The sequence below is a fragment of the Monodon monoceros genome, unplaced genomic scaffold (genome assembly GCF_005190385.1).
Source record: "Monodon monoceros isolate NGI ecotype Baffin Bay Population unplaced genomic scaffold, NGI_Narwhal_1 Super_Scaffold_15, whole genome shotgun sequence".
NCBI lineage: Eukaryota > Metazoa > Chordata > Mammalia > Artiodactyla > Monodontidae > Monodon > Monodon monoceros.
In genome coordinates, this window is record NW_021703771.1 from 37,622,791 (window position 1) to 37,648,800 (window position 26,010).

Sequence of the window (26,010 nt, forward strand, 5' to 3'; positions counted from 1 at the left end):
ACACACACACACACACACACACACACACACACACACACACACACACATCCACGCACGCACGCCCAGAGCCGCTCTCTCCGCGCCCGGCCCACGTTCCCCTCGCCCATGCAGACGGACAGAGCGACGGAAGATGGCTGACGACTCCACGGGTCACCGAGGATGCAGCCTGGCGGCGGCGGCGACGGCGGCGGGAGCGGCAGAAGCAGCGGCGGCGGCAGGGGCAGCGGCGGCGTTGGCGGCGTTGGCGGCGGCGGCGGCGGCGGCAGCGGGAGCAGGAGCGGCGGCGGCGGCGGCATCCCCGAGACTCCTCGAGCTACCTTTCCCTCTGACAGCCACTGACGTTCTCCGCCGCTAGAAGAGACCCCGCTTCTCCGGTGCCCGCCTTCCCTCCCCCCCCGCCTAGCCCCAGCCCCAGCCCCAGCCCCGCCAGCACCGCTACCTCCGCCAGCCTTGCCACCATCAGCACCACCTCCACCACCGCCGCCGCCACCACCGCCGGCGGCGGCAGCAGCCATTTCATCTCCACAGAAACCAGACACAAAAACATGGCAGAAATGGAGAAAGAAGGGAGACCTCCGGAAAATAAAAGAAGCAGGAAACCGGCTCACCCAGTGAAAAGGGAGATCAATGAGGAAATGAAGGTATTTTTGGACTTCGGGGCCAGAGAGCCTGAGCTCTTTCTTCCGCCTGCTCCCTTTGGGCCGTTGTATAGATTCGGAGGGTACAGGGGAGCGCTTGTCAGTTTCTGTAGGATGCCCAGAACGCCTCAGCTCCTCCTCCAGGTGCAAACCGAGGCCAACTCTCGGGCTGCATCCCCGAGATTTGCCTTCCTCAGATTTGATGGGGGTGGAGGGGCGGCCGGGAAACCACATACTATTTAACCTTATAAACCCCAGGTTGGTAACAGGCGCGTTTCAGAGGGAGGGGACTGGGAGCCCAAGTGGCGGGTGGGTATGGTGAAGAGGCTTTCCTAGTCGGTGGGGTAGTTTTTTCCTTTTCCTCGGGAGCCATCCCCGGGATCCCTCCAAAGTTAGGAGCCGTCGGGCCGGAGCAGCCGGGGAGCGCTGGATCCCACCCCTCTCCCCAGTTCATCTCCCCGTTCCTCGATCCCGCTTCCCGACTAGAAGCCAGCGGCGACGGTGTAAAAGGGGCTGTCAGTGCCGGGGCGAGTTGTGGCCCGAGCGGCGCGGGTCTGGGTACCGTTTTGACGGCCGGCTCGCTTCGCACGCAGCTGCTCGCTCCTCTCACTCGACTGCCTCCGCCTCCCGCTCGTCTTTGCATGCTCCACTTCCCAGTTAAGCAGACCCGGGCAAACCCCGGTGCAAGATAGCTGTCTGAGGGGCCGCCTTCGCAGGGCGCCTGCCCATTGTTCGGAAAGGCCAGCCCGGAGTCCTGTCGGCGAGGCCGGGCTCCCCGCCAGGCCAGCGGTGCTCCAGAGGTGGCGAGCGCAGCAGCCTGGAGCTCCAGCTGTTCGCGTTGGAGTGATTGCACAAGAGCACCGCTCGGCTCCGGACCCCCCTCGTTCCCCCCCCCCCTTATTTTCCATGAAGTTTCAGCTTTTGCCCAGTGAGGGTTTTGTTTTGTGTTGATTTCACGAGTCTCTCTTGATTTTTTTAAAAAATTGTTTTATTTGTATTTTTTGTCTTTCTGTGAGTTACAAACAAGTAGCAGATTTCAGGGGGGACTTTAGTTTTCATTCTGCAGCCGTCTTGGTGTTCCCCATCTTCTGCATAGAATCCTTAACACTGCCCACTGACTTGGTCAGGTTGGTTAAGTTGCTATTTAAAAGACAAACGATGAAGATGGCAAGCAACTAAGTAAAATTTATTGTGGTTTGACGTTGTCTTGATTAGAACAAGCATATTCTAGAGAGTGCCTTGAATGAAGCCCATGTTTAGAAAGGGGCACACGGATAATACATCCTATATCTGTACCTAGGTGCCTATGCTTAGCGTTCCTTTCTTCCAGAAAATGTTTGTAGCAGTCTGCATTTTGGAATAAGGGTTTTTATTTCTGGGTGACGAATTTAGTGCCTGGAAGCATGAGGTGCAGCATCAGTCCAAGGAGAGTTAAGGAAGATTTGCCTTGGAAATCAGTGCCATTCCTTGTGATGGAAACCTCCATTGATTCCATTGATAGACAGTTTTTAAAAAAAGAGACCAGCAGGAGTTGTCTTCCCATGGGGATGGAATTCAAACAGTTTACAATAACCATCCTTCCTCACTCGCCTTTCCCTCCTGTCCTGCATTTCCAGATTACTTTTCCATTTCATTTTAAATTGGGAGTGGAGGAAGAGGAGAGAGGTAAAGCCACTAAGAAGTCACAGTGTGCACTGGCCCTTTAAAACACTGTCTAATGTGATCTATATGGATGGCAGCTTTTAAGTTTCATAGGTTCTAGAATTACAAATTAGCTAATTTTAATCAAAACATGTGAAATGTTATCCCGGCTGGATATAAAGGCTGACTGTGCTCGATGCTTGGGGCTCACGTTGTTGACTTTGGCTGTGGGAGCACTCCGTGGTTTGGGAGATAGTTGTCCTTCTACAGTATAACAGATGTTTGTCTGAACTGGTGAGGAAGAAACAAAAACAACATTGTGTGAAGGGGAAAAATTACACAATTTTTAGCCAATGCTGCAGGACTAAGTATGGAATTAACGTTCGTGCACGGAATTTCCTCTTTTTAAAATGTTATTTTTCTTCCAAGTCACCACCTACTATTTGAAGTTTTAATCCTTATCATTTCAGTACAGAGTAGCATTAAATAAGAAGTTTTACACAGCAAATAATTCAATTGCCTGAAGGATCAGTATTTTCTCCCTAGTTCGGAACAATGTGTAAGAGACACTGGGTCAAAATCTTCAGTCGTGTCAATGCACATCATGCCAGTGAGTCATGAAATCCCATTTCTAGTGGAATTGTTCGGTATGCATTCTTCTAATATAATAGCACCAAAAGTCCTCATTTTAAAAGTGATTTCTCAAAGTCAAAAGCTGGAAGGGTTATTTTGAACTCATGAAGATTTTTCTGCTTTTAATGTTAATAACCACATCGATAAAACCCCTCCCTGAACCTCATGGTATTATTACCCCTCCATCTCCCCAAACCTAAAGTGTAGAGTAACCTAACAAGTTGGTTGCCCTGCATAAAAATATGTGCAACAAAATGTCACCGAGAACACAATGTGGCCTTGTGCAGCTTCATATCGGTGCCGTTGGAGCTGCCTGACTGTGTTTGCCTTCATCTGAACGGCTTTCATCTGGACCAGTGTAAACTAAGCCCTGGTAAGTAATCACAGCCCGGCAGAAAGAAAGGAATGTATACAGCTAGCACGGCCTAAGCTGTAAAAACGGAAACCTGAGCCCCACCGTGGATCACATATCAAGGCTTGAAGGTAGGGGAAATGAAAGGGGGAAAGAGGAGAGAGCGAATGCAAAAGTCAGCCTGGGAAGTGGAGGATCCGGAGGAGGCCCCCCCTTAGGGAGAGTTGGCTCAGGGATTAGGGAATTTTATCGTGGTGTACAGTGACCTACTCAGGTTTCAACACTGGTTGGATCAAGTTGCTTCTCTGCGAGCTGAAAGAAAAAGGACTGGTGTGTATGTGATTTTTTTTTCCCCTTCGGGTAATAGAAAGGACATTGGTATAAGCATCTATTTTAAGTACAGCAAATGCAGGGAGCTGAGAATGAGCAACAAAATTGCCTCATCATAGAGACTTCCTTCAAGATTTCCTAATTGAGATAGTCACAAATTTATTTAAAAATGGACAGAGAAGACACACTGGCAGAGGTTTAGCTGACACCAGTAATGGCATTGGAGATTGTCTTCATGTGGCTGGGAGCTAATGTTGGTTGCTGTTTCACTAGATCAGATATTGAGTTACATTTTCGTTATCACTGGTTTAATGTACAAAGCACTTGTAACAAATTTAAATTTGATACAATATAGTTTTGTGTGTGAAAAGTACATGACTTGGCATAGCTTGCCTTTAATGTCCTTTAGTGAAAATATCTTCAAGTAGAAATGTTTGTCTCATTATGACCTTTACAATGTTTCTTTATCTTTCCTTCCCCCCCCCACTTCATCCTGGTTTTTCTTAATTAAAAAGACTTATTGCTTTACTGTACTTACAGTCAGTCTGCCCTATTTAGTTAGTGACCAGTAGAGAGGATTTTAAAAAATCAGATGGCAATTCAATTTATATTTTGACTACTTTCGGTTTCTAAAGCGAATATTGTGATTGTATCTACTGTAATATGCCTTCAATATATTGTTAGCTCACATGTATCATAATAAATGGCTCTTAGGAGGGAATTCTGGTATATGGAAGTGTTAGTTAGTTTCAGGTGTTCATCCAGAACATAACATAAAAGCTAGATGTAATATTGGATGTGCAAATGTAAATATATGAGTAAGTGTAAATATAGTTGCACTTAAGGGTATGTATTTTATGTGCATAGATCTTGGTAAACATGGTTAGTGATTACTAAACAGTAATACAATTCAAAAAAAAGTAGACTATGAGTAGAGATAATGAGTCAGATTTTCATCTTTTAAAACTCTTTGACAAAACCATTGTGATTAGATCAAGCACTCTGCCCTGGAAACTTTCCTAAACAAACCATAATTAATGCATTTACAATGTTTGGCTTCCTTATCAATTGCTCAACTACAGGATAATCTGTGTTAAATGTCTTAGGGTCTTTGCTGAATTTCTCTGTCTATAAATATTCTTAGTAAGTAATTTGTACCTAAAATTATGCTTCAGTCCTAATGCCTACCGTTAGAGTCAGGCACATCTGTTAGAGTTTAGTAGTAAACTCACCATAAGATTTTCTAGTTTAGTTTCTGATGGTCTCCGTTTGGCATTAAAAATGACCTGTGTCAATTGCATAGACAATAAAGCAAGTTGCAGAGCTGAGCTGGTGAGTGCAGTGATTTAAATAGCTTGCCATAAAATAAAATAAAATCGAGATATCAGAGTGTGGATTGGAAAAGTCAGCATGTTTAAGGTTGAAATCAGCTCATTACTAAAACAGGTATATTTTAAGTTTTGCTCCTGAAACTCCATCCTGATGTCAGAAACAGTGAGTCTCAGGAACCTAGAAAGTGGGCTTGGGACCAGATCTCACTGTGGCATTCACAAATTATGTCAGACCTCCCTGGCTGAGCAGTGGTCTAAGGTGTGCCACGTGGCAGGGCTGGGAACTATTGTCAGTTGGAGCATGGTGCTTGCCCCTTGGGAGCTGGTATAGGATATTCCCGAGCCCACCGGCCCTGTCCTCTGTGTTGCTCTCGGTTGTCCTGCTCAAGGCTCTAGTCTCAAACCATAAGAGAAGGTCCTGGGAGGGCACAGAGAGCTATGAATTCTGCTCTGTTCAAACCAGGAGTTTTCTGAAAAGAGTCTCTTTCTCCATCTGTGAACTGGTGAGGATAGTGTGTGGTAGAGTGAGACTCTCTAAGCCTTACACAATTCACAGGTTCCAGAGAGGAGGAAATGGAAAGGAACCACTCCACTTCCTCCCGAATCTGAAATAAACATTTGAACTAGAAGAAAATGAGTCTGACAGACTCATTCCCTTCTGCGTTTCCTGCCTCTGTGCTTGCCAAGCACTGCTCTGAGAAGCCAAGCCCTACTCTCCTTGTGTGAAAGACAGACTCATAGAAACCAAGAGGTAACAGAGTGTTTAAATGAAAGTCAAAAACAGGGCCTCAAAAAAGGCAAATATCAGTGAATACAAGTGACTGTCTGAAAAAGGAGAGTTCCAGGGAAATAGAGGTGTCTTGCAAGGGTGATCAGACTTCTTGCATCTTCTAAGGAAGTGTTCTTTTTATCGAGTCTTTATACTTTTTATTTTTTTGAAAAAATTATTAGAAGTAGTAGAAGGTGGATCATTTAAAAATCTCTGAAGTCAAAAACTTCCTCTTGCGGAATGGGAAGTCAGCCATACTTGTACTCAAGCTAATAAGATTATTGAATATTTTGCTAAAAGAGAAGGGATATCCCAGGGTAGAATGAAAAAAAAAAACAACTTTGTTTTTGATGGTGCCAATTGAAACATGTAAACAGACATGAAAGCCTGTGCTGGGTGAGATTTGCTGAATGTATATTTTAGAATCTGTAGACTGATGGGTGTTAATATCTCTTATATAACTAAAGGGTTGTGGAACTCTGTCCTGCTTTAAGGCCAGTGGCTTTTGGCATGGACAGGAAAACAATGTAACAAGACTTGGTGATTTTAAGGCCAGTGCTGCAGCTGTGATAGGACACAGCTGCACACAGCTGCACACCTGCCATGCCTGCTACAGTGTTAGCCCCAGGGCTGGGCTCCACAATTTCACACATTTCTTTGACCTTTTTAGGACATTTGATGTCCTGGCCACAGATTAAAACATGGGGACATAATTGTCTGTTCTGTGTCACAACAAGACAATAAAGCAACATAGATTTTTATATGTAGAAACACACAATCTTGGTTTCATGTGACAATAATACACCCATCTAATTCAGACTGTGTCAATAAGAGAACAAAACTTTCTCCTCAGGCCTGCTCCAGGTCGGAGCTGGATTTTAGTGTTTTGATGTGTCCTCTGCCCTTAGAACTGTGTGCTAATCATTGTGTTGTGGCTGAGAACAATGCTGCAAAATGACCCAGATGGAGCTCAGTGACCTTCTTAAAAGGATTTCAGGCCAAAAATCTGTATGCAGTTCAGATACAAACAGCAAGGCTCAATGGGTAAAGTCTGCACCAAGAGTATGAATCTGGCTGCTCTTCACATAACATGCATGTGGATGACCCTCAAATGGGATGTCTGTGGGAGTGGCTTATCCTTAGGATACCATCAGACCCAGTAGGATCATGAGCATGGAAGTACTTTGTAGTCTGTAAAGGGCTCTTCCCACAGTTCTTTTTCACTGTTTAAATGTTGCCTGCTTCTTGGTAGAACCTTAAAATAAAACCGATCCATTAGGTCTGCGTTAAGAGAGATGACTTCAAGTCAAATCAACGTGAATTCCCAGTAGTCTGAGAGTGCTCATTAACACTGGATATTATAATTCTTTTAACTTTCAGACCTGGGGATAGGTAGAGGTAGAAATTGATTTCTAATCAAGTTTAATTCCTACTTTCTACAAAAGGAACTGCTTTTCTTCTACAGCTTCATCCCCTCAGCCCTTTAAAAATCTTAATTAGTGAACCCAGTGATGCTTAATAGAAATCTACCTCAGAAGTCAGTCAGAACCCATGGAGGTGAAAAGGGAGATAAAATATTTTCCAAAAATAACCATCATTCTATTATTCATAACCTTAACTGGCAGAGATACCAGCATTTTTTTCCCCCACCTTGTAAATTGTTCAGGATTGGGGGTTTCCTTTTCCTTTGAAAGTATTTCTCATATGCTCCACTTTCTTGGATAATGTGTGTAAGAATGTTTTGAAGTTAAGTAATGTAACTGGCAGATCCTTTTTACTGTTATTAGGACTGTGAATATGAGTGACATGGTTGTCTGTGAGAAGACTGTGTTAATTAAAACTATTTTTTGATTTTTATAAAAATAATACATTGACATGATATAAATAGTAGAATAAGCAATATAAATAAGCAAAAAGAAAAACAAAGCCTGTAATTTTCCCACCCAGACACCCTTACCATCAACATTTTGATGTATGTCTTTTCATGTCCTTTTCTATGTATGATGAATGTTTTTTAAGAAAACAAAAACAAAAAACAAAAAACTACTAACCTTCCATTTAAAACTTAACATATTGTTAATAACTTTTCATGGCAGTAAAAATTTATCCACAGCATATATTTAGTGGCAAAATAGTATTCCATTTCTGTAATTTCATGACTAGTCTATAATTTATTTAACTGAATTCCGATTGTTTGACATATAGTTTGTTTCTAAGAAAGCAACACTGAGATAAACATTCCTGAACATTCATATTTTTGCATCTATTTCCTTAGAATAGTCCCTACTATACCTAGAAATAAAATTGCTGAATCAAAGGGTATGTAAAATTTTAAGCTTTTATTGCAGAGAGTCAAGTTACCTTTTCTAAAAGTTGAATTAACTTGAATTCCCAATAGTCTGGGGGTGGGACTTCTCTGGAGGTCCAGTGGTTAAGATTTTGCCTTCCAATGCAAGGGATGCGGATCCGATCCCTGGTCAGGGAGCTAGGATCCCATATGCCTCGAAGCCAAAAAACCAAAACATAAAACGGAAGCAATATTGTAACAATTTCAGTAGAGACTTTAAGAATGGTCCACATCAAAAAAAAAAAAGTCTGAGAGTGCTCATTAACATTGGATATTATAATTTTATTTATTTATTTTTTTGTGTGGCACGCGGGCCTCTCACTGTTGTGGCTTCTCTGGTTGCGGAGCACAGGCTCCGGACGCGCAGGCTCAGCGGCCATGGCTCGCAGGCCCAGCCGCTCCGCGTCATGTGGGATCTTCCTGGACCGGGGCACGAACCCGTGTCCCCTGCATCGGCAGGCGGACTCTCAACCACTGCGCCACCAGGGAAGCCCTGGATATTATAATTTTCTAAGCTTTCACATATTTATTTTTAGAATCAGCTGTCCTGAATTTTGTTTGATAATTTTTCTGTATTTACATATTTAAAAAATATTTATGGATGTATCCAAATGTGTTAGCACATTTATTGATTAGATTCTAAGTGCTAGGCATTGTGCTAGATGGGACATAAAATGAAATAAAGGGTTTCTGCCCTCAAGTAACTTATAGTGTGTTTCGTTGGGATAGATGACATATTTTACTAGCACTGTAGAGGGATGTAGGACTTGGAGTGGAAATGGGAATTATGTTTGTGGGAAGAGGGAGGACGTGGCTTTCCCCTCATCTGAATGAGTGATTGGGAGCTCTCTGAAAACTTTCTACTTTCTTGGGTAGGACACCAAGTTGAAAACACATCTGACGTTCAGTTATGCAAGGCCTGAGATAAGAGAAATCGGTGGCACCTACCCTATATTTTAAACTTTGGTGTTTTCAGAATAAAATCATTAGTTCTTTTTGAAGACCTTGAAGTACTTGCATTTCAGAGTATTTTGAGGCTTTATAATTACTGTGATTTTCAAAATGACTTGAAGTCAAGTCATTATTATTTACCTGGTAAAATGTTCAGTTAAAAACCATTTAGAGTGAACTTTGACATGCATACAGTATTTCTAGTTGAATAAGGAGAGTGTCTAATGAATGTCCTGGGAATTAAATTCCAGTAAAAATAAACTTTGCCAAGAACTCAGAGGAGTGGGGAAATAGTTAAGTTTCCTGTCTTTCCACTATCTTTCTGTGACCTTTTTTTTTTTTAAATTCTAGGAAAAGATCATGCTTTCAGATTAAAGGTTAGGCTTTTCTTCTTTCTTTAGGAACCCTGGAGGTGAGAGAGGGGAATTGGAAAGGGAGAGGAAGGGGTATGGAGGTATAGTATTAAAAGTGCAAAGCCATTAGAGTCAGATGTGATGTCAAAAAATTGTCAAATGAGAAGATTAAATTTTGATTATGAATTTTAAGACCCCCCTATCCCAACAGTAAAGACAATTAAGGAGAGTAGAGGTCAATGATCAAGTCGCAAAACAAGCAGAGTTTTAGCATAGGTAGATATGTCCTGGTTGAAAAGCTCTTTGTATGTGACATTGACATCGGTGATATGATTTCTTTGCAATACTGTTGTTGGTCCAAGGAGGTAGCTCCTTTGGAGTTGCTGACACATTGGACTGTACGGAATTTATAATAGAAAGAGTCCTGGTATAAGGATCCGAAGATCTGGATTTTTGTTCTGACTCTACTAGGTGATCTCTCATGCCTGTCATTTACCTTCTGTATGCTCCAATTTTCTGTCGTAAAATGAGGATGTCACAGAGGTTCACCAGAAGTTTACTGTGGAAATCAAATACCTAACTCACAGGGTAATTGAAAGGAACAAGAGAGTTAAAGGATGTGGAAACACTGTAAAGTGCTATAAGAGTGTTAGACATTATCATTGTAATTATAGTGACCTATTTTCCAAACCCAAATTGGACCACATGGTATGAGGGAGGATTTTTGTGCCACTTCCAAGGGTGAGAGGCAGTCTGCAAAATGTGCTTTGGATGCCAGAATATTGAAATTCTGGCACATTTTGATGGTTTATGGGAACAATGATAAAATATTTGAGATAGTGGCTGTTCAGTAAAATTTATGCTGTGTGATCACTGTAATTATGATACTTCTTTGCAAAAGGCAATTTATTTCTTGTATAAGGAGAAATTCTTTGATTTCACAGGACCTTAGAGCTAGAAGGGCCTTTAAGAGATTCTACTTGAGTTTCCTGCTCTAAGTCTCCAGGAGAAATTCTGGGTGAAGATTTTGGGGGAAGCAAATTTTACAACTTCTCTTAGTACAGTGGTTTGTCCTATTATCAAACAGCCTTACCTCAAAAGTCTCTCTGCACTTTAACTCTTATCACCTTAATTTTCTGGTAGAAAAACTTGAAAACCCTTATGGACCATAAACATTAAATTCACTTCTCCTAGAATATATTATGTTTCTTGGATGGTAACTGCAAAAATCCATTTCATTTCCTTTGGTTTAGCACCATAACGAGCCCATATGATGTCTAGCATCAAGTTCTAACTAGAAATTAAAAATTATTTATTCCTTGGGGTTCTTTGATTTCTTAATGCAATAGTATATAAGACAGAGGTGATACCTATTCTTGTAGTTTGGTGTTTCTTTTTCTTTGATCTTGTTCGACTTTTTATGAAAAGTTTGAGAGTTATGGCTCAAGGCTCTATAAAGCTTTTGTTTTCTGCTTTTCCAGTCATATATCAAAACATTAATATGTTTCTTTTTACTTTCAATGATAAGAAAGGGAATGTTTTAGAGTTTATTTTCATTGACATTTATAGTAACTCGAAAATGGAATAGATCAGTTCCATATTGATCATATTGATTGTTCCATGAAGCCTCTGAGTTTTCAGGACAAACCGTAAACTAAGTGATGCACTTAAGATGCCCAAATAATATGAATTTTGTGTTAATAATCCAGTTGAGGTTTCAGTATTTACGCGAATGTCTGAAACTTCTGGATCCCATCCCTGGGATTGGTTCTGAAAGGCTGAACGGATTTGCAGCTGGACTAAAACAAACAAATCTATATCCTTGGCTGGGAGGTTGCTCCGTGAATTATGCATCTGTAGCTTTTGTGTCGCTTCAGAGGTTAGACAGAACCAGAGAAAGAGGTGCCCAAGATACAAATGGTCTAGAAAATTAGATATGGTGGCCAGGAGTTACTATGCAAGAGATTTTCTGGTTTTGGGGCACATTTCTCTTAGAGATTGAGGCAAACAGCATATAAACCAGTAGGATGGCTTGAACTTGGCTTTTAGCACTGTTGGGAATTGTTTTTTTGATGCAAGATGTAATAATCCTTATCCTCGGAGATTTCTGCTGCCAGACCCCTGATGGATGACCTTGGTTTGTGTGCTTAGGGGCTGTCATTCTCCAGTCCAGGCACTCAGCTCAGTGAAAGAAATTGGGTGTTAGGGGAGGGAGACTGACACCTCATTAAAGCAATCTCTTTTGATTGAGTAGTGCAGCATTTAGCAGAATCCTCCTCGGTGGTATTCCAGAAGCTGCTGAGCTTATTATACATATCGATCATATCATCTTCGTGCATTCATGAAAAGAATGTCTATTTAATGTGGACATGACCAGCCATCAGATAGAATAAATGCCTCAGTAAAGCTTGATATGGCTGGCTGTTGGCCTTGTGGATGGTAAGAATCAATCTGGCTAGATTTTTAAAACTTGCTTGTGCATTATACTATCACAGATTGACCCATTTGGAACTCTGAGCTCAAGTGGGTACTAAAGCAAAAAAAAAAAAAAAAAAAAAAAATCTAGCATCCTGTGGGTGGTTTGAAATGCCAGGTTTGTTTTTATGTAGTGTAATATCCTTCCTTTTTTTTTTAATATTTCTTTTTACTTATTTATTATTTATTTAATTTATTTATTTTGGCTGCACTGAGTCTTAGTTGCGGCATGTGGATCTTCCTTGCGGCATGTGGGATCTTTTAGTTGTGGCATGTGGACTTTTAAGTTGCAGTACGCAGGCAGGATCTAGTTCCCTGGCCAGGGATCGAACCCGGGCCCCCTGCATTGGGAGCGCAGAGTCTTACCCACTGGACCACCAGGGAAGTCCCTCCTTTCTTTTTTTATGCAACCCCTGCTGAAATCTAAAGTGAAGTTCAAGAGAACATGGAACTTACACGTTGAGGCTGTGCACATGCTGGTTTAGCCTGGGTGCTTGTTTCAGGTATAAATTATACATCCCAGTGTAATTCAGAAATGACAACTTCTAGGGAGAATGAGAAAAGGTTCTTTGAGCCACAGAGAAGGTTAGAATATATAGTTTTTCTAGCTCAGTCTAGGAGGCTCAGCCTGCCTTGCCTGATAAAGATGCCTTAAAAAAATTAATTCAACAAACATTTATTATCTTACTCTGTAGTATAGGATCCTTCTTTTTATTAAAATTTTTCCAGCTTTATTGAGAAGAGATATAATTGACACAAAACATTGTGCAAGTTTAAGGTGTACAATGTATTGATCTGATACATTTATATATTGTAAAATGACTACTACCCGTAGCATTAGCTACCACCTCTATCCTGTCATATAGTTACCATTTCTTTTTTGCAGTGAAAAGATGTAGGATCAACTATCTCAGCAACATTCAAGTACATGATAGTGTTATTAGCTATAATCACCATACTGTACAGCATGCTATACTATACCCTTTGACCAATCTCCTCATTTCTGCTGCCGCCAGCCCCGGGTAACCACTTCTCTACTCTCTCTTTCTCAGGTAGAGATGCTTTAAGGCACACACAGGCATTAAGATATAGCAGCTGTTAAGTTCATTAAAAATAGTCACCTGGTAGTAGAAGCTTTAACTCTGTCCAACTATTATTTACCCATTATTTCCACAGCTTGCTATCTATAATAACAACAATAATAATGCCTTATATTTTATAGAGTTGTCCCTCCAAATCCACAAGGGATTGGTTCCAGGACACCCCACACCCACACCACAATCCCTAAAACCGCAGTGCTTAAGTCCCTTATATAAAGTGGTGTAGTATTTTCATATAACCTACACCCATCCTACCGTATACTTTAAATCATCTCTAGATTACTTATAATGCTTAATATAATGTAAATGCCAGGTAAATAGTTGTAAATACAATACACGTGCTGTGTAAATAGTTGCCTGCATGACAAAGTCAAGTTTTGCTTTTTCGAGCTTTCTGGAATTTTTTTCCAAATATTTTCCAACTGCGGTTGCTTGAATCTGCAGATGCAGAACCTGCAGATATGGAGGGCTGATTGTATATTGATTTATAGTTCATAAAGTGTTTTCATACATTATCCAAAATCTGAGCTGGCTAGTAACCTTAAAGTTATTTGGTACTTTTATGTTACTTGTCAGAAGACAATCACAGTGACCTTTGATTTCATGGGGAAAGAATCTGTCACTAGTGGAATTCGTAAAGGAAATTATGCTTCAATGTTTAAAGAATACTGTTACAAAAGGGAAACCCTTGTAGACTATTCAGTTTTCTGGATGGTAGTGGTTGACAGTTGAGAAATTATTTCTTTGCTGAGATTTTGCTTTATCTGAGATAAGAGTCATGTTAAGAAACAACACCTAAATTAGAAAGCAATTCTAGTTTAAATTAATCTGAGCCACAAAATGGTCGATTGTTTTCAGTTTCAAAATTTCTTCTTAGCTGTTTTTGTGCTTTTACCTTTCAATATTTTTGTATTTGTGAAAGATATAGACTTTGCAGAAGGATATGCCAAAATATGACTTCCTATTCTTAAGCAAAACTGACAAATACCTTTTCTCTTGTTATCTTTAAATTGCAAATGTCTGAAGGCCTGTCATAATTGGATGCGTCATCCTGAGATTTAAACGCATGACAGTTTTTGAACGTGATTTGAAAAATAAACGTGACTCTAAGGGAGGTAGGGCGGGGCTGGCAGAAAATGGGTAGTGGAAACAGAATTCGATTTATGTGTTCTTTTCAAATAGTTATTGATTATATACATAAGTAGCCTATGCTTCTCTTTCAGAACTTTGCAGAAAACACCATGAATGAACTTCTTGGCTGGTATGGGTACGATAAGGTTGAATTGAAAGATGGTGAAGATATTGAATTCAGAAACTATCCTACAGATGGAGAGAGCCGGCAGCACATTTCTGTTCTCAAAGGTAATGATATTCAATGTCCTTTCCTTCATGCAAACAAGGATTGGCTATCTCAACCTGCCAGAATTGAGTTGCTCTGGGACTCGTTTTGTTCATGATGCCAATGGTTGATTTAAATGGACATCCCCGTAAGCAGAATTCTGCAGAATGTAAGAGCACAACATAAAACAAAAATAGACACAGCTTAATCTCCATCCAGCAATGGGAGAGTTAGCTAGACAAGGGCTAGCTAAGCGCTGTGGTCCTGCCCACAAATTGATAGAAAGGGACAGTGTTTGCTAATTTCTAGTTTCCTGAACCCTTCGATATATCAATTGTTAAGGACCGGTGCTTTCTGTTAAGTGAAATGTTAGGTTTAGATTTTCAGACTGTAAGAGACAATCATGGTTAGTTTGATAATTTCTCCTCCCCCCCTTTTGGGTGGGAATTCTAAAGGAAGGCCCTATTTCTGTTTTCTGTTTGAAGTTTTCACCCTTGCCTCATCCACACAGCCTTGGCTAGGTTAAGAAGAAGAGTAAGAGAGTAGTAGAAGGTTGGGTCCTGTATAATTCCATAAGAATGATCATCAAAGCCCAGACAAAGAGTAGAAATTAGAAGGTTAGTGGAGCTGAAATAACACTGAATCTGCTGGTGGGTAGCAGTGCCTGGTATTTCATGAAGCCTAGAATCATTGGTGGGTGTTGATCTGCACACTGAATTTATGAACCTAAATTGGGATTGAGTGTTTGTTTGTCAAAGAAAAGGATTATGTGAAGAAGCAATCCATTTGGGGAACTTTAACAAAGTGTGACTAAAACTAATTGTGTGATATAATTGGCAATTTGATCAGTATTTTCATTACATTCAATATCTATTGGCATAAACTACCTGTTCATGCATTTTATTTCCAGTCTCTAAGATAGTGCTTTTCCTTCTTATATGCCAAGCAATGAAATGTAAATGAGCTGTCCTGCAGGCATGTGGAATTGAATGTATGTGACAAATTTTATGTTAAGCTTGGTATGAAATTGTACACATCATGTTACAGAGATAGTATCATCAATTTCACTGTAAATGAAAAATGCAAGTCGAGTTTATATTCTGTAAACTAATAGCTCGTTTAACACTTGGTCTAGGTAATAATCTTTGCCTCTGGGGAACATGGAGAGAGTGCCAGGATATGCTATTGGAGGGAACAAGTTGTTTTCTATAGTTGAGTGTTGTTGTTTTTTTTTTTCTTTTCTTTTTTTTTTTTCTTTTTGCGGGACGCGGGCCTCTCACTGCTGTGGCCTCTCCCATCACGGAGCACAGGCTCCGGACGCGCAGGCCCAGCAGCCATGGCCCACGGGCCCAGCTGCTCCGCGGCATGTGGGATCCTCCCGGACCCGGGCACGAACCCGCGTCCCCCGCATCAGCAGGCAGACTCCCAACCACTGTGCCACCAGGGAAGCCCCTGTTGTTGTTTTTAATGATTCACATGCTAGGATAAAATTCACAAGGTTCATATCATTATAAGTTTTCTTTATGGTCATTTTTGTTAATTTTTAATGGGTATTAATGGGTTAATGGGTCTAGCCTGTGAAACAACAGTTTTTTCCTAATCATCAGCTTCTTTCTCATTGGTTCGTTTTTTTTCTTTTCTTCTTTTTTTTTTTACATCTTTATTGGAGTATAATTGCTTTACAATGGTGTGTTAGTTTCTGCTTTATAACAAAGTGAATCAGTTATACATATACATATGTTCCCATATCTCTTCCCTTCATTGGTTCTTTTGATTATATTATCACTCAAGTTTACAATACAGTGGGACCTGGTTACAGTGCTACAGGGGCACTTTTTTTTTTTTTTTTTTTGCGGTACGCGGGCCTCTCACTGTTGTGGCCTCTCCCGTTGCGGAGCACAGGCTCCGGACGCGCAGGCTCAGCGGCCATGGCTCACGGGCCCAGCCGCTCCGCGGCATGTGGGATCCTCCCGGACCAGGGCACGATCCCGTGTCCCCTGCATCGGCAGGCGGACTCTCAATCACTGCGCCACCAGGGAAGCCCTACAGGGGCACTTTTTAAGCTTCTCCCCTGGCAGACAGAGAGCGATGTCTGCTGTATGTCACTTTGTACATGGAAAGGGTTAATTGCCTCTCAATTTTCTGTGGGCTTTTACAGTGCTAAAATTCATCACCGCAGCACAGTTGAGATGCTAGCTATCATAGTGGAGCAAATTATAAAGGAGCCCTTTGGAAATTTATGGTAACACGACTGAAAAGGTCCAGGATGGTCTGTGGAGTTCTGGTAAAGTGTTTAAAGATTTGCAAGACAAAATTTTTATTCCATAGCCATTTTACTTGAGAAAATGTGGTTGTAAGCCCTTTCGTCATATTGAATGTGATTTTCTTCTTTTACAGAAAATTCTTTGCCAAAACCAAAATTACCTGAGGACAGTGTTATTTCACCATACAATATAAGCACAGGCTATTCAGGGCTTGCCACAGGAAATGGACTCAGTGACTCACCTGCAGGGTCAAAGGATCATGGCAATGTGCCCATTATTGTACCTTTAATTCCTCCACCTTTCATAAAGCCACCGGCAGGTAAGTCAATACTGGGGTTTCCAGTGATAATGATTGATAGAAAATTGTTTTAACCGTCCTATGGTAATTAAATGCTTAAGTTAATTTTGGAAAAGACTGTTTTAGGGACTTTGCAGCTAAGAAATGTTAGTGCATGTATTATTTAAAGTAGTATTGTTTTATTAGGCCAATCTACTACTAGTTAGGCTGTCAACTTTCAACTGACGATAAATTTTTCCTACCCCTGGCTATAAAAAAATTATTTTCCTTCTCTGAAATCATCTGTTTAAAATAAAAAAAGCATGAACTAATTAAAAAAATAAGATATATACTGCCTGGTTAGCAAGAAAAAAAGGAACCATGGTTGAGCTGGGTGGTGGTGCAGTGAGGACCATGTCTCCTCTGTGGGTTTTGCGAAGGAAGGGGCAATTTGTAAAGTGTGTGTGGCAGGCTTGTTCCCCAGCGTGCCTTCTTATAAATCCACTTAAGAAACAACCTAGGTTACCCATCTCATACAGAGTTCCTTTTAATTTGTGCAAAGCTCTTTGAGAGCTTAAAAAAAATGGAGATCTGAATTTCATTTGCATGAAAATGTAATCAGTTCTTTTATATTTCCAGAAAATTAGATGGCGGGGTATTAAGCTAGACGGCAATGGGCTGAGCATGATGTTGTTTTATTAAGCCAGTCTTAAAATCTTATTGCAAGCTAGGTTACAGTTATGCTCCACACAGAGAAAGAAGTTCAGTAATATTGTATCTGGCTTGCTGTAAAATGTCAGAATTATGCTAGAACGCTTAATTGCTACGCTGGTTATTTTTCTGTATGTTGAATTGAACAATGATAAATACTGAGTTTTGATAGCAGTACTTATCATAACTCACTAAAGTTAATGCTTGTATTTTTTTTTTAAGGAAGATAGGTGTTTGGCTATGTTTCCATAAATAATGAAGATATTTGTAGATATAAATTCCTTGGCTTATATTATAGATATATTGGTACCATCTTCTAAGTGTTACTAACATTTTCCTTCATGGTATGGGCACATTCTTTTGCTTGGCCTATGACGTTTTAGCAGCAAAAGTGTCCTTTCATACTGAGGTCCTCAGATATGTCATTAAAATCCATTTACTTATCAAAATCACTTGTAATTGTGTTTCTCCACTAAATACTAACATAATTTGTGTAACATATAAAGTTTGTCTTTCTAATGCCACTGTTCTCCTTTGGTCGATTGTTTTATGGTGCAGAGGGACCCAAATTTATCTCCTAAAGGTCAAACACATATTTTGCATAGGACAACTGGAGAGAAGGGTGACTAATTTTGTTAAATGTAGGGTTCATTGTTTGAAGGTATGTCCAGGGGCTTAGGTGAGTGGTGGTGATGATGAGGGTATCAATAAAACAGTGTGACTAAGTGAAAAGAACACAGGCTTCACATTCAGACAGATTGTGTTCAGATCCAGGCTTTGTCATTTACCAGCTCTGTGAGTGTAGACAAGTTATATGATTTCCACATCTGTAAAATGGGGATCACAGTTTCACCTTATGGGATAGTTGTGGCCATGAGATGAGAAAATGTAGGTAAAGCACCAGCATAGTGCTTGCCACATGAAAACCATTCAGTAAACACCATGCCTCTTGTTCTTTTTTTTTTTTTTAGTCCTTATTCTGCCCCAGAGTTATCATGCACATAATTTGTGCAAAAAAAAAAAGTGTGTATCCAAATGCAAATTCCCCTCTAAGATTTATTTGAGCAAAGCAAACAGCTCTAGAAATTAGCATAGCTGAGGCTAACATGAGTTTGGCATGCCAAAAAACCTGCCCTGGAGTTTCCTGCTGAGCCAGCCACGTGGAATTCAAGCACACAGCTCCTATTTAACTCTAATTCCACATCAGATCAAGAAATAAATATGCAAAGGATAGAGGCCAAAAATTGAGCCTTGGAAGTCTTAGATGTAGGAACTCTGAGGATTTAGAAGCCAGAGTAACTGAACACCAGTGGTTTTATGCTGTCTTCCATGGAACTCCAAGGCACTCATCTGTTGAAAACAGAATGTAGGGAAGGACATGTTTAATTTTCTGTATCTTCTCTAAACCTTGACTCAATCCTACTCCAGGGTTCTATATGACAAGAAAAAGATACACAAAGGTTCTCTGCTTTCAAGGAGCTTACTCTGTTATTCTCTAAGCAGAAACTTACAGGAGAGATGAATTTTGATTTAGTTATGTTATCTAGTGCAGGGGTCAGTAAACTTTTTCTGTAAAGGGTCGGATAGTATTTTAGGCTTTGGAGCTCTACCGTCTCTGTCACAACTACTGAACTCTGCGGTGGTAGCAGAAAAGCAGCCATAGATAATACATAAACAAATGGGCATGGCTGTGTTCTAATAAATCTTTATTTACAAAAAAGGCAGCAGGCAGGGTTTGGCTTAGGGACAATGGCTTGCTGACCCTGGCACTAGGGTAAGATTGGCAAAAGTCTCATGATACCAGGAAGGTGAATAGAGTTTCTAAGAGTCAGGCTATGAGATTTGTCAAGGTGCTCTGTGTAATATCGTGAGGAAGGGACAGTGACAGGGCAGGAAAATAGTGGGGTTTTCAGGGTATGTGGTGAGCTATGGCACATAATAGGTACTCCACCAGTGTTTGTTGAACAAATGAATGAATGACTGATATTCAAATTCCTGTTGCACATGCAGAAGATAGTACAGGCTACTTTGTTGTTCACTGGGAAAGTGCTAGGATCTTGTTTGGATTAGTCTCAGTCTGTCTGACCATGACCATAGCCTCTGTGACAGTGATGTGAGTACTTATCCATAGATAAGTGTAAAGTCCACAAATTATCCAAAAACTCCCATCTAGTTAATCATTTCAATTTTTCCTTTTGCTAAAACTTTGACCAGAGTTGTTATTCAAGGTAATCCAGTTGAGGGACACTCTGTCAATGGTCTAGCTGTATATAGGTTAATGGGGCATTTCTGAGGGAAACTAATAAGTCATACGATGGCTAGGAACAAAAGGCCCCTTGGTAATCAACCCCTGAATAATTCAGAGTTAACTGTATCATGCAAGTGTCTACTTCTCGGGATAGGGAAGAAGAGGATTGTATGTATGCTCTGGATTCCTGGAAAGAAAAGAACGATTAGCGTTCAAATTATTCCTGTTATACTGTAAGCCGGCTATGTGAAAATGCTAATAATACCTTATGTTTGTATTAAACCCTTTACAGTTATGAAACTCATTCAGATTTTATTATTTTATTTAATTTGATCTTTACAATAACCCTGGGAAATAGCATTTGAGATATCATTAAATAAAGAACTGAAGCTCAAATAGGTTAAATGGCTTTCTCAAGGTCAGGTGGCTTCTAAGTACTTGAGTCAAGACTAGTACTAAGGTCTTCTGACTCCTAATGCAATATTCTTTTTAATATAAAGTTGCCTTGTCAGCGTATGTATACGAAACTTCCCTAGACTGTATCAGAATAAGAGTATTTATTAATCTGCTACTTCAGATTCCTTAGTGACAGGGGATACAGCTTGTTCCTGCAAAAGGTTATTTTTTTCAAGTCCACATCTTTGGGGAGACTTGATGAGTTCTTTAACTCTAAGCATCTGTGGTTCTGTGAACCAGGATGACCTAGCAGTGGTAACCCCCCAGCTTGGTTTTAAAGTCTTGCCATCATGAAGCAAGTTGCTCCTGCTTCGAGGTACCGGAAGGCTCCATCTGGTCAGGCACTAGTTCCAGAGAGCGTTCCCTGTGCTCGGGCAGGCTCACCACTGGATCCCATCCACATTTGGCAGCCAGTGGGCCCAGTGGAATACTCGTGATCGGGAACACGGTGATACCACACTCGCTTGGATTTCCACTCTCCTTTTGCACAGCTGCAGACAGAACTGTGGGGGTAGCTTATTTCTGGGCCTGGGGGATTGCTTTTCTGTTCCTGCACCCTTTTTCTTCCGAGAAGGGGGACTTCTTGCGCCTTGGTGATTACCACAAGCACTGACCCTGCTTCTGCTGCACATGTTTGCATCCAATTTCATCCGATTTCCAAGGCTAAGCTACCCTTCCCCGCTCAGAGACAGAATCTGGCCCTTGGTGTAGGGTTTGTGACATCACAGTCGTTACTATGGTAATAGACTTGTTATAAACACAGAATAATAGCCCTGCTTTTACTTTTTTCTTTTCCCTCCAAGCAAATGAAGGGAATCACCATGATCTTTAAATAAGAATCACGGACTTTTCTGCAGTGGACAGAATAAGGTTTTGCCATATAGAGTCACCATTTTTAAAAAAAACTATAAGAATATAATGATAATAATATTAGAAAATAATAGAAAGTATCAACCCATTCTCTTTTTACACAAACATTCCTTTATCCTTTCAGTTAGAATGAATATGAAAACCTCCTTCTTTGCTAATTTAAAAAACCACAGCGTGAGCATAGTCTGAAGTGGCAGAATATATATCAGCAAGAGTTTTGAAAGATAACTCAGGTTAATTACATTGTAACCTTGCTGTAATTCTTCTCATATTAGAGATTTTAATATGGGTTCAATCCTTTGGGACTTCATTCAGAGAGGGTTGTACCAGTAAAGGACTTCCAGCATGGATTGGAAGAGCTGTACAACAGTGAATCTCCATCAGAATACTTATGCCTGCTCTGCTCCCACGCAAGTTTGACTATTGAAGCAAAGCCATTCAAAATGAATTTTAAATACATGTTTTTTTTTTTACAAAGACCTCATATTGGTCTTTATTGCTTTACAAGTGTAGTAGCACCCAGTTCCACTGAGCAGACATCAACCCTCTGCAGTGGTTGGGCAAGCTTGGGTTGCCTACTTCTGGTTAAAGTAACCAGCTGGGACTTGAACCAGGATTTTTTATCTCCTGCTCTTAGACTTGCTCCATGAACAACATTTTGCTCCCAAGACTTTAAAAAATCAGTAAAACAATTAGTGCAGGTTTTTTTTGTTCATAAGGTAAAGATGAAATGCAAAGACTTTGCTAGTGAAAGTTTCACTGAGCCCAGTTGCAGAAAACACTGTGTATCTAGGAAACAATATTTTAGATCTGAGTCTTTTGTCAGGTTTTTCCAGAGGCTTGTAACTTGCCTATTATAAGTCCAGAATCCCTTTAAATCTCTGAATACTTTAAAATAAAATGAAATGTGAAAAAAGGAGGGAATATACTTCTCTGGATGCATTTATATGGCAATTTTGAATAAAATGTCTCTTACCTCAAATGGTAAGTGACCTTATTCTTATTCCCCAGTATGTTCCCGTGTGTGAAGTGAAAGGCAGGGTCCATCCACACAGCACACACAGGTTTATGTGGAGGGACATGAGATTAAGCTTCTAAGACCAGCTTGATTTCCTTTGTGCAGGAGCGTCTTGCCTTTCTTGGAAAACAATGACCATTTCCTGTCTTCCAGGATGGTTTGCTTTCAGTGAGCTTTCCAAATTTGTGTTCAGTCATAGTCATGGAAATGTGATATATTTTTTCAGGCAAATCTTGAAATTCTTAAGGGGTTATAAGAACTGGGCTCTAAGGAACCATTAGCTTAATTGAGAATATGGAAACATTCACGTGATCTGCTAAGCTCTATGTGTATAGCCGAGTAGCCCACAGTTAATAAGCATGTTACTTTTTGGCTCTTGTAATTCTTACATGGAGTTGTACTTGCAGGGAAGTGGGAATCAGAATGTGGTTTGCATTATGATCATTATTTATTTTATCTGTTATTCAATATTCTTGGGGCTTGCATATGAATGCTGTATTCCAAATAGCCATTGAGAAAACAGGATTTAATAAAAATTGCTTTGCCATTTATTTATTTGTCCAACTTTTAAAATATGATTATTAAATAAAATTACCTAGAGTTAATGGGATTTGGATGACTTACTATTTATGTAGTAGATACATTTCTCAATAAAAAGAAGAGGTTCACTGAACCCTCAGATTTGGAGATCTTTCCAAACCGCTTAGGATGAGGACAGGAGGAATTATGGTGAATGACAGGAAGAGGAGTAGTTAATAACAGTATTGATATACTCTCATCAAGCTAATATTTTTTGAGCACTTATTATGGGCCAGGCATTGTGTAATAGATTATCTCATCTAATTTTCAGAAAGACTCTGTGTGGATGCTATTATTAACCTTGTTTTACAATTGAGGAAACTGAGACCCAGAAAAGTTAAGCAACTTGCCTGAGGTCACACAGGTAATAAGTGGCCGAGCTGGTAGCTGAACTTAGGCACAATGTCTCCTTAACCCATATTCATACCACTTGATTATCCAAAACATTGTGTCAGTCTTTTAGTCAATAAGGTATTTACTGAATGTCCTTTACATTATATGAGATAATACAAATATATACAATATAAATACAAATTATATATATGTGTATGATACAAATATATATATCGTCCCTGATCACCAAGAACTTACAGTGTACTTGATATATAATCAAAACATTATTCTATTTTGACTTTGGAAAGTATGAAATAATTTAACAGCATTTGGAAGGTGCATGGTGGGAGTAGAAGGGCAGTTAAACTGGAGTAGCAGAAAGTCTATACGCAGATACTCAGGAACTGTTATGTTTGTACAGTTGGGGAGAAATGGCATCTGAAACATAATGTAAGCTAGAGATAGTCATTTGAAATTCAAAGTGATAAAAAAGACACAAAATGAAGCCTTAAAATGTTAGCTACTATGACATGGGTCCTGTTTTATCTTTCTTTATACAATCAAGGGGTCTTGAAAAGATGTAAGTCAAATTTCAGTATGTTCAGTCATTCTTAATGCCAAATGGAATGTGTAGTTTGAATGGTAGCATGATGTGGTGGAAAGACCACCAGAGTAAGAGCCAGGAGACCTGGATTGTTAATGCCAGCTCAGCCATTTATTGGCTGTCTAATCTTGGATAAGCCACTTAGCCTTTCTGAGCCTCAGTTTTCTTGTCTGAAAAATGATGTATTTAACTAAGGTAATCTGTAATTTCCCTACATTTATAAAATCTTGGTTTTGTGACTTGTATAGTGAAATGCCCAGATGATTTAATATTTGAAAGGGTCTATTTTAATATGTCATAATATGTATTTGTTAATTGATTGAATATATTTAAAGCCAATTACCTATGTGTGTAGTTACAGCAGCTGAAATTCTGATGGAAGATTGATGCTACTTAGGACAACTTTCAGTGATTGTTAATTTTTACTCTGAAAGAGTCACAGATGTAGAAAACAAACTTATGGTTACCAAGGGGGAAAGAGGAGGGAGGGATAAGTTGGGAGACTGGGATTGACATATACATACTACTACATATGAAATATATGTAACTAGTAAGAACCTACTGTATAGTAGAGGGAACTCTACTCAAAGCTCTGTAATGACCTATATGGGAAAATAATCTAAAAAAGGGTGGATATATGTATATGTATAACTGATTCACCTTGCTGTACAGCAGAAACTAACACACATTGTAAATCAACTATACTCCAATTAAAATTAATTAAAAAAATAAAATTTAGAGAAAGTGCTAGAAAGGTGAAATATGAGTATATAAAAAGACTGTATCACCCATATGGTATTAAACCTAATCATTTTGATGTTATACATAAGTTGTGATCACTGGAAGTAATTCCCAGAATTTCTGCAAAAGAGAAGTCACATTATGTCGAATTTAATTTGCCAAAACAGGCACAAGAATAAGAAAACCTGAGTAGTCCTACATTTCCTGAGTAGTAAGGAAATTAAATAATTAAATCATTTTACAAAGAACATTCTAGATCCAGATAACTTCAGTGTTAAATTCTACCATCTAAGGAAAAAATAAAAACAAACTTAGAGAAACTCTCCTAGAGAATAGAAACCATTTTATGATCCCAGCATGACCTTGCTCTCATCACATGACAAAGGCATTAGAAGTAAAAATGATAATTTAATGTAATTAGATTACATTAAAATGGAAAACTTCTGTTTAACATGAACAGTGATTCAAAAATCCTGAACAAAATCATAGCAAACCAAAGTCAGTGATATAAGCAGTAGGATAATGCATCATGTCTAACTTGGATTTTTTTTCTAGGAATGCAAGGTTGAATTAAATTTTGAAAATTAGTCAATATAATTAACCACATTAACAGAACAAAATAAAACTCATACAATATTCTCAAAAGATTCAGAAACACAATTTTATAAAAATTTAACACAATTAATAATAAAAACTCTTGGAAAAATAGGAATAGAATGAAACTTCCATAATGTGACAAAAAATATCCACAAAAAACCTACAGCAAACACCATACTTAATGGTGAAATATTTAAAACTTTCCTTTTGAGATCAAGAATAAGATAGAGATAACCACTGTCACTACTTCTATTTAATTTTGTACTAGAACTCATAGACAATGTAATAAGGCAAGAAAAAGAAACAAAAAAAAAAAGATTTGAAAGGCAGAAATGCTATTTTGTTTAGAACCTCTCTCCCCTACCAATGAACAAATAAACTATTATAATTAATGAGTGCATTTATCAGGGTCTAAACCCCCAAGTCAGTACCACCAAATCCATTATTTCTCTATATACCAGCCACACACACACACGAAACCTTAAAAAAGCATCAAACCATCAAATACCCAGAGGAAAAAATCTAACAAAATGTGTGCAGGATTGTTACACAGAGAAGTATAAACATTGTTGAGAGAAATGAAAGAAAACCTAAATCAGTGAAGGGACACACCATGTTTATGGATTGGAGACTAGATATTCTAAAAAGGCAGATTCTTCCTAAATTGATCTATATATTTAATTCAATTCTGATAAAATTTCATCATAAAGTGTTGTGGAAATTAAAAAGCTGCTTCTAGGGGCTTCCCTGGTGGCGCAGTGGTTGAGAGTCCGCCTGCCAATGCAGGGGACACGGGTTTGTGCCCCGGTCCGGGAAGATCCCACATGCCGTGGAGCGGCTGGGCCCATGAGCCATGGCCGCTGAGCCTGCACGTCTGGAGCCTGTGCTCCGCAACGGGAGAGGCCACAACAGTGAGAGGCCCGCATACCGCAAAAAAAAAAACTGCTTCTAAAGTATACATGGAGATGCACAGGGGTAAGAGTAGCCAAGATTATCTTGAGGAAAAAAAAGCAAAATTCGAAGACTTATACTAAGAGATCTCAACATTTATTA

At 39.6% G+C, this 26,010-nt stretch overlaps 1 protein-coding gene across 2 annotated transcripts in view; it reads left to right on the forward strand.

Annotated features, from left to right (window-relative positions):
• Positions 1-490: 490 nt before the first annotated feature.
• SOBP (sine oculis binding protein homolog) overlaps positions 491-26,010 on the forward strand; it is a 159,246-nt gene continuing 133,726 nt past the window's right edge. For both annotated transcript variants that reach the window (XM_029223990.1, XM_029223991.1), the window contains exons 1-3: positions 491-641; positions 14,144-14,282; positions 16,657-16,842. In XM_029223990.1, the coding sequence (XP_029079823.1) occupies positions 546-641; positions 14,144-14,282; positions 16,657-16,842 (421 nt within the window). In that variant the 5' untranslated portion in view covers positions 491-545. The remainder of the gene's footprint in view (positions 642-14,143; positions 14,283-16,656; positions 16,843-26,010) is intronic.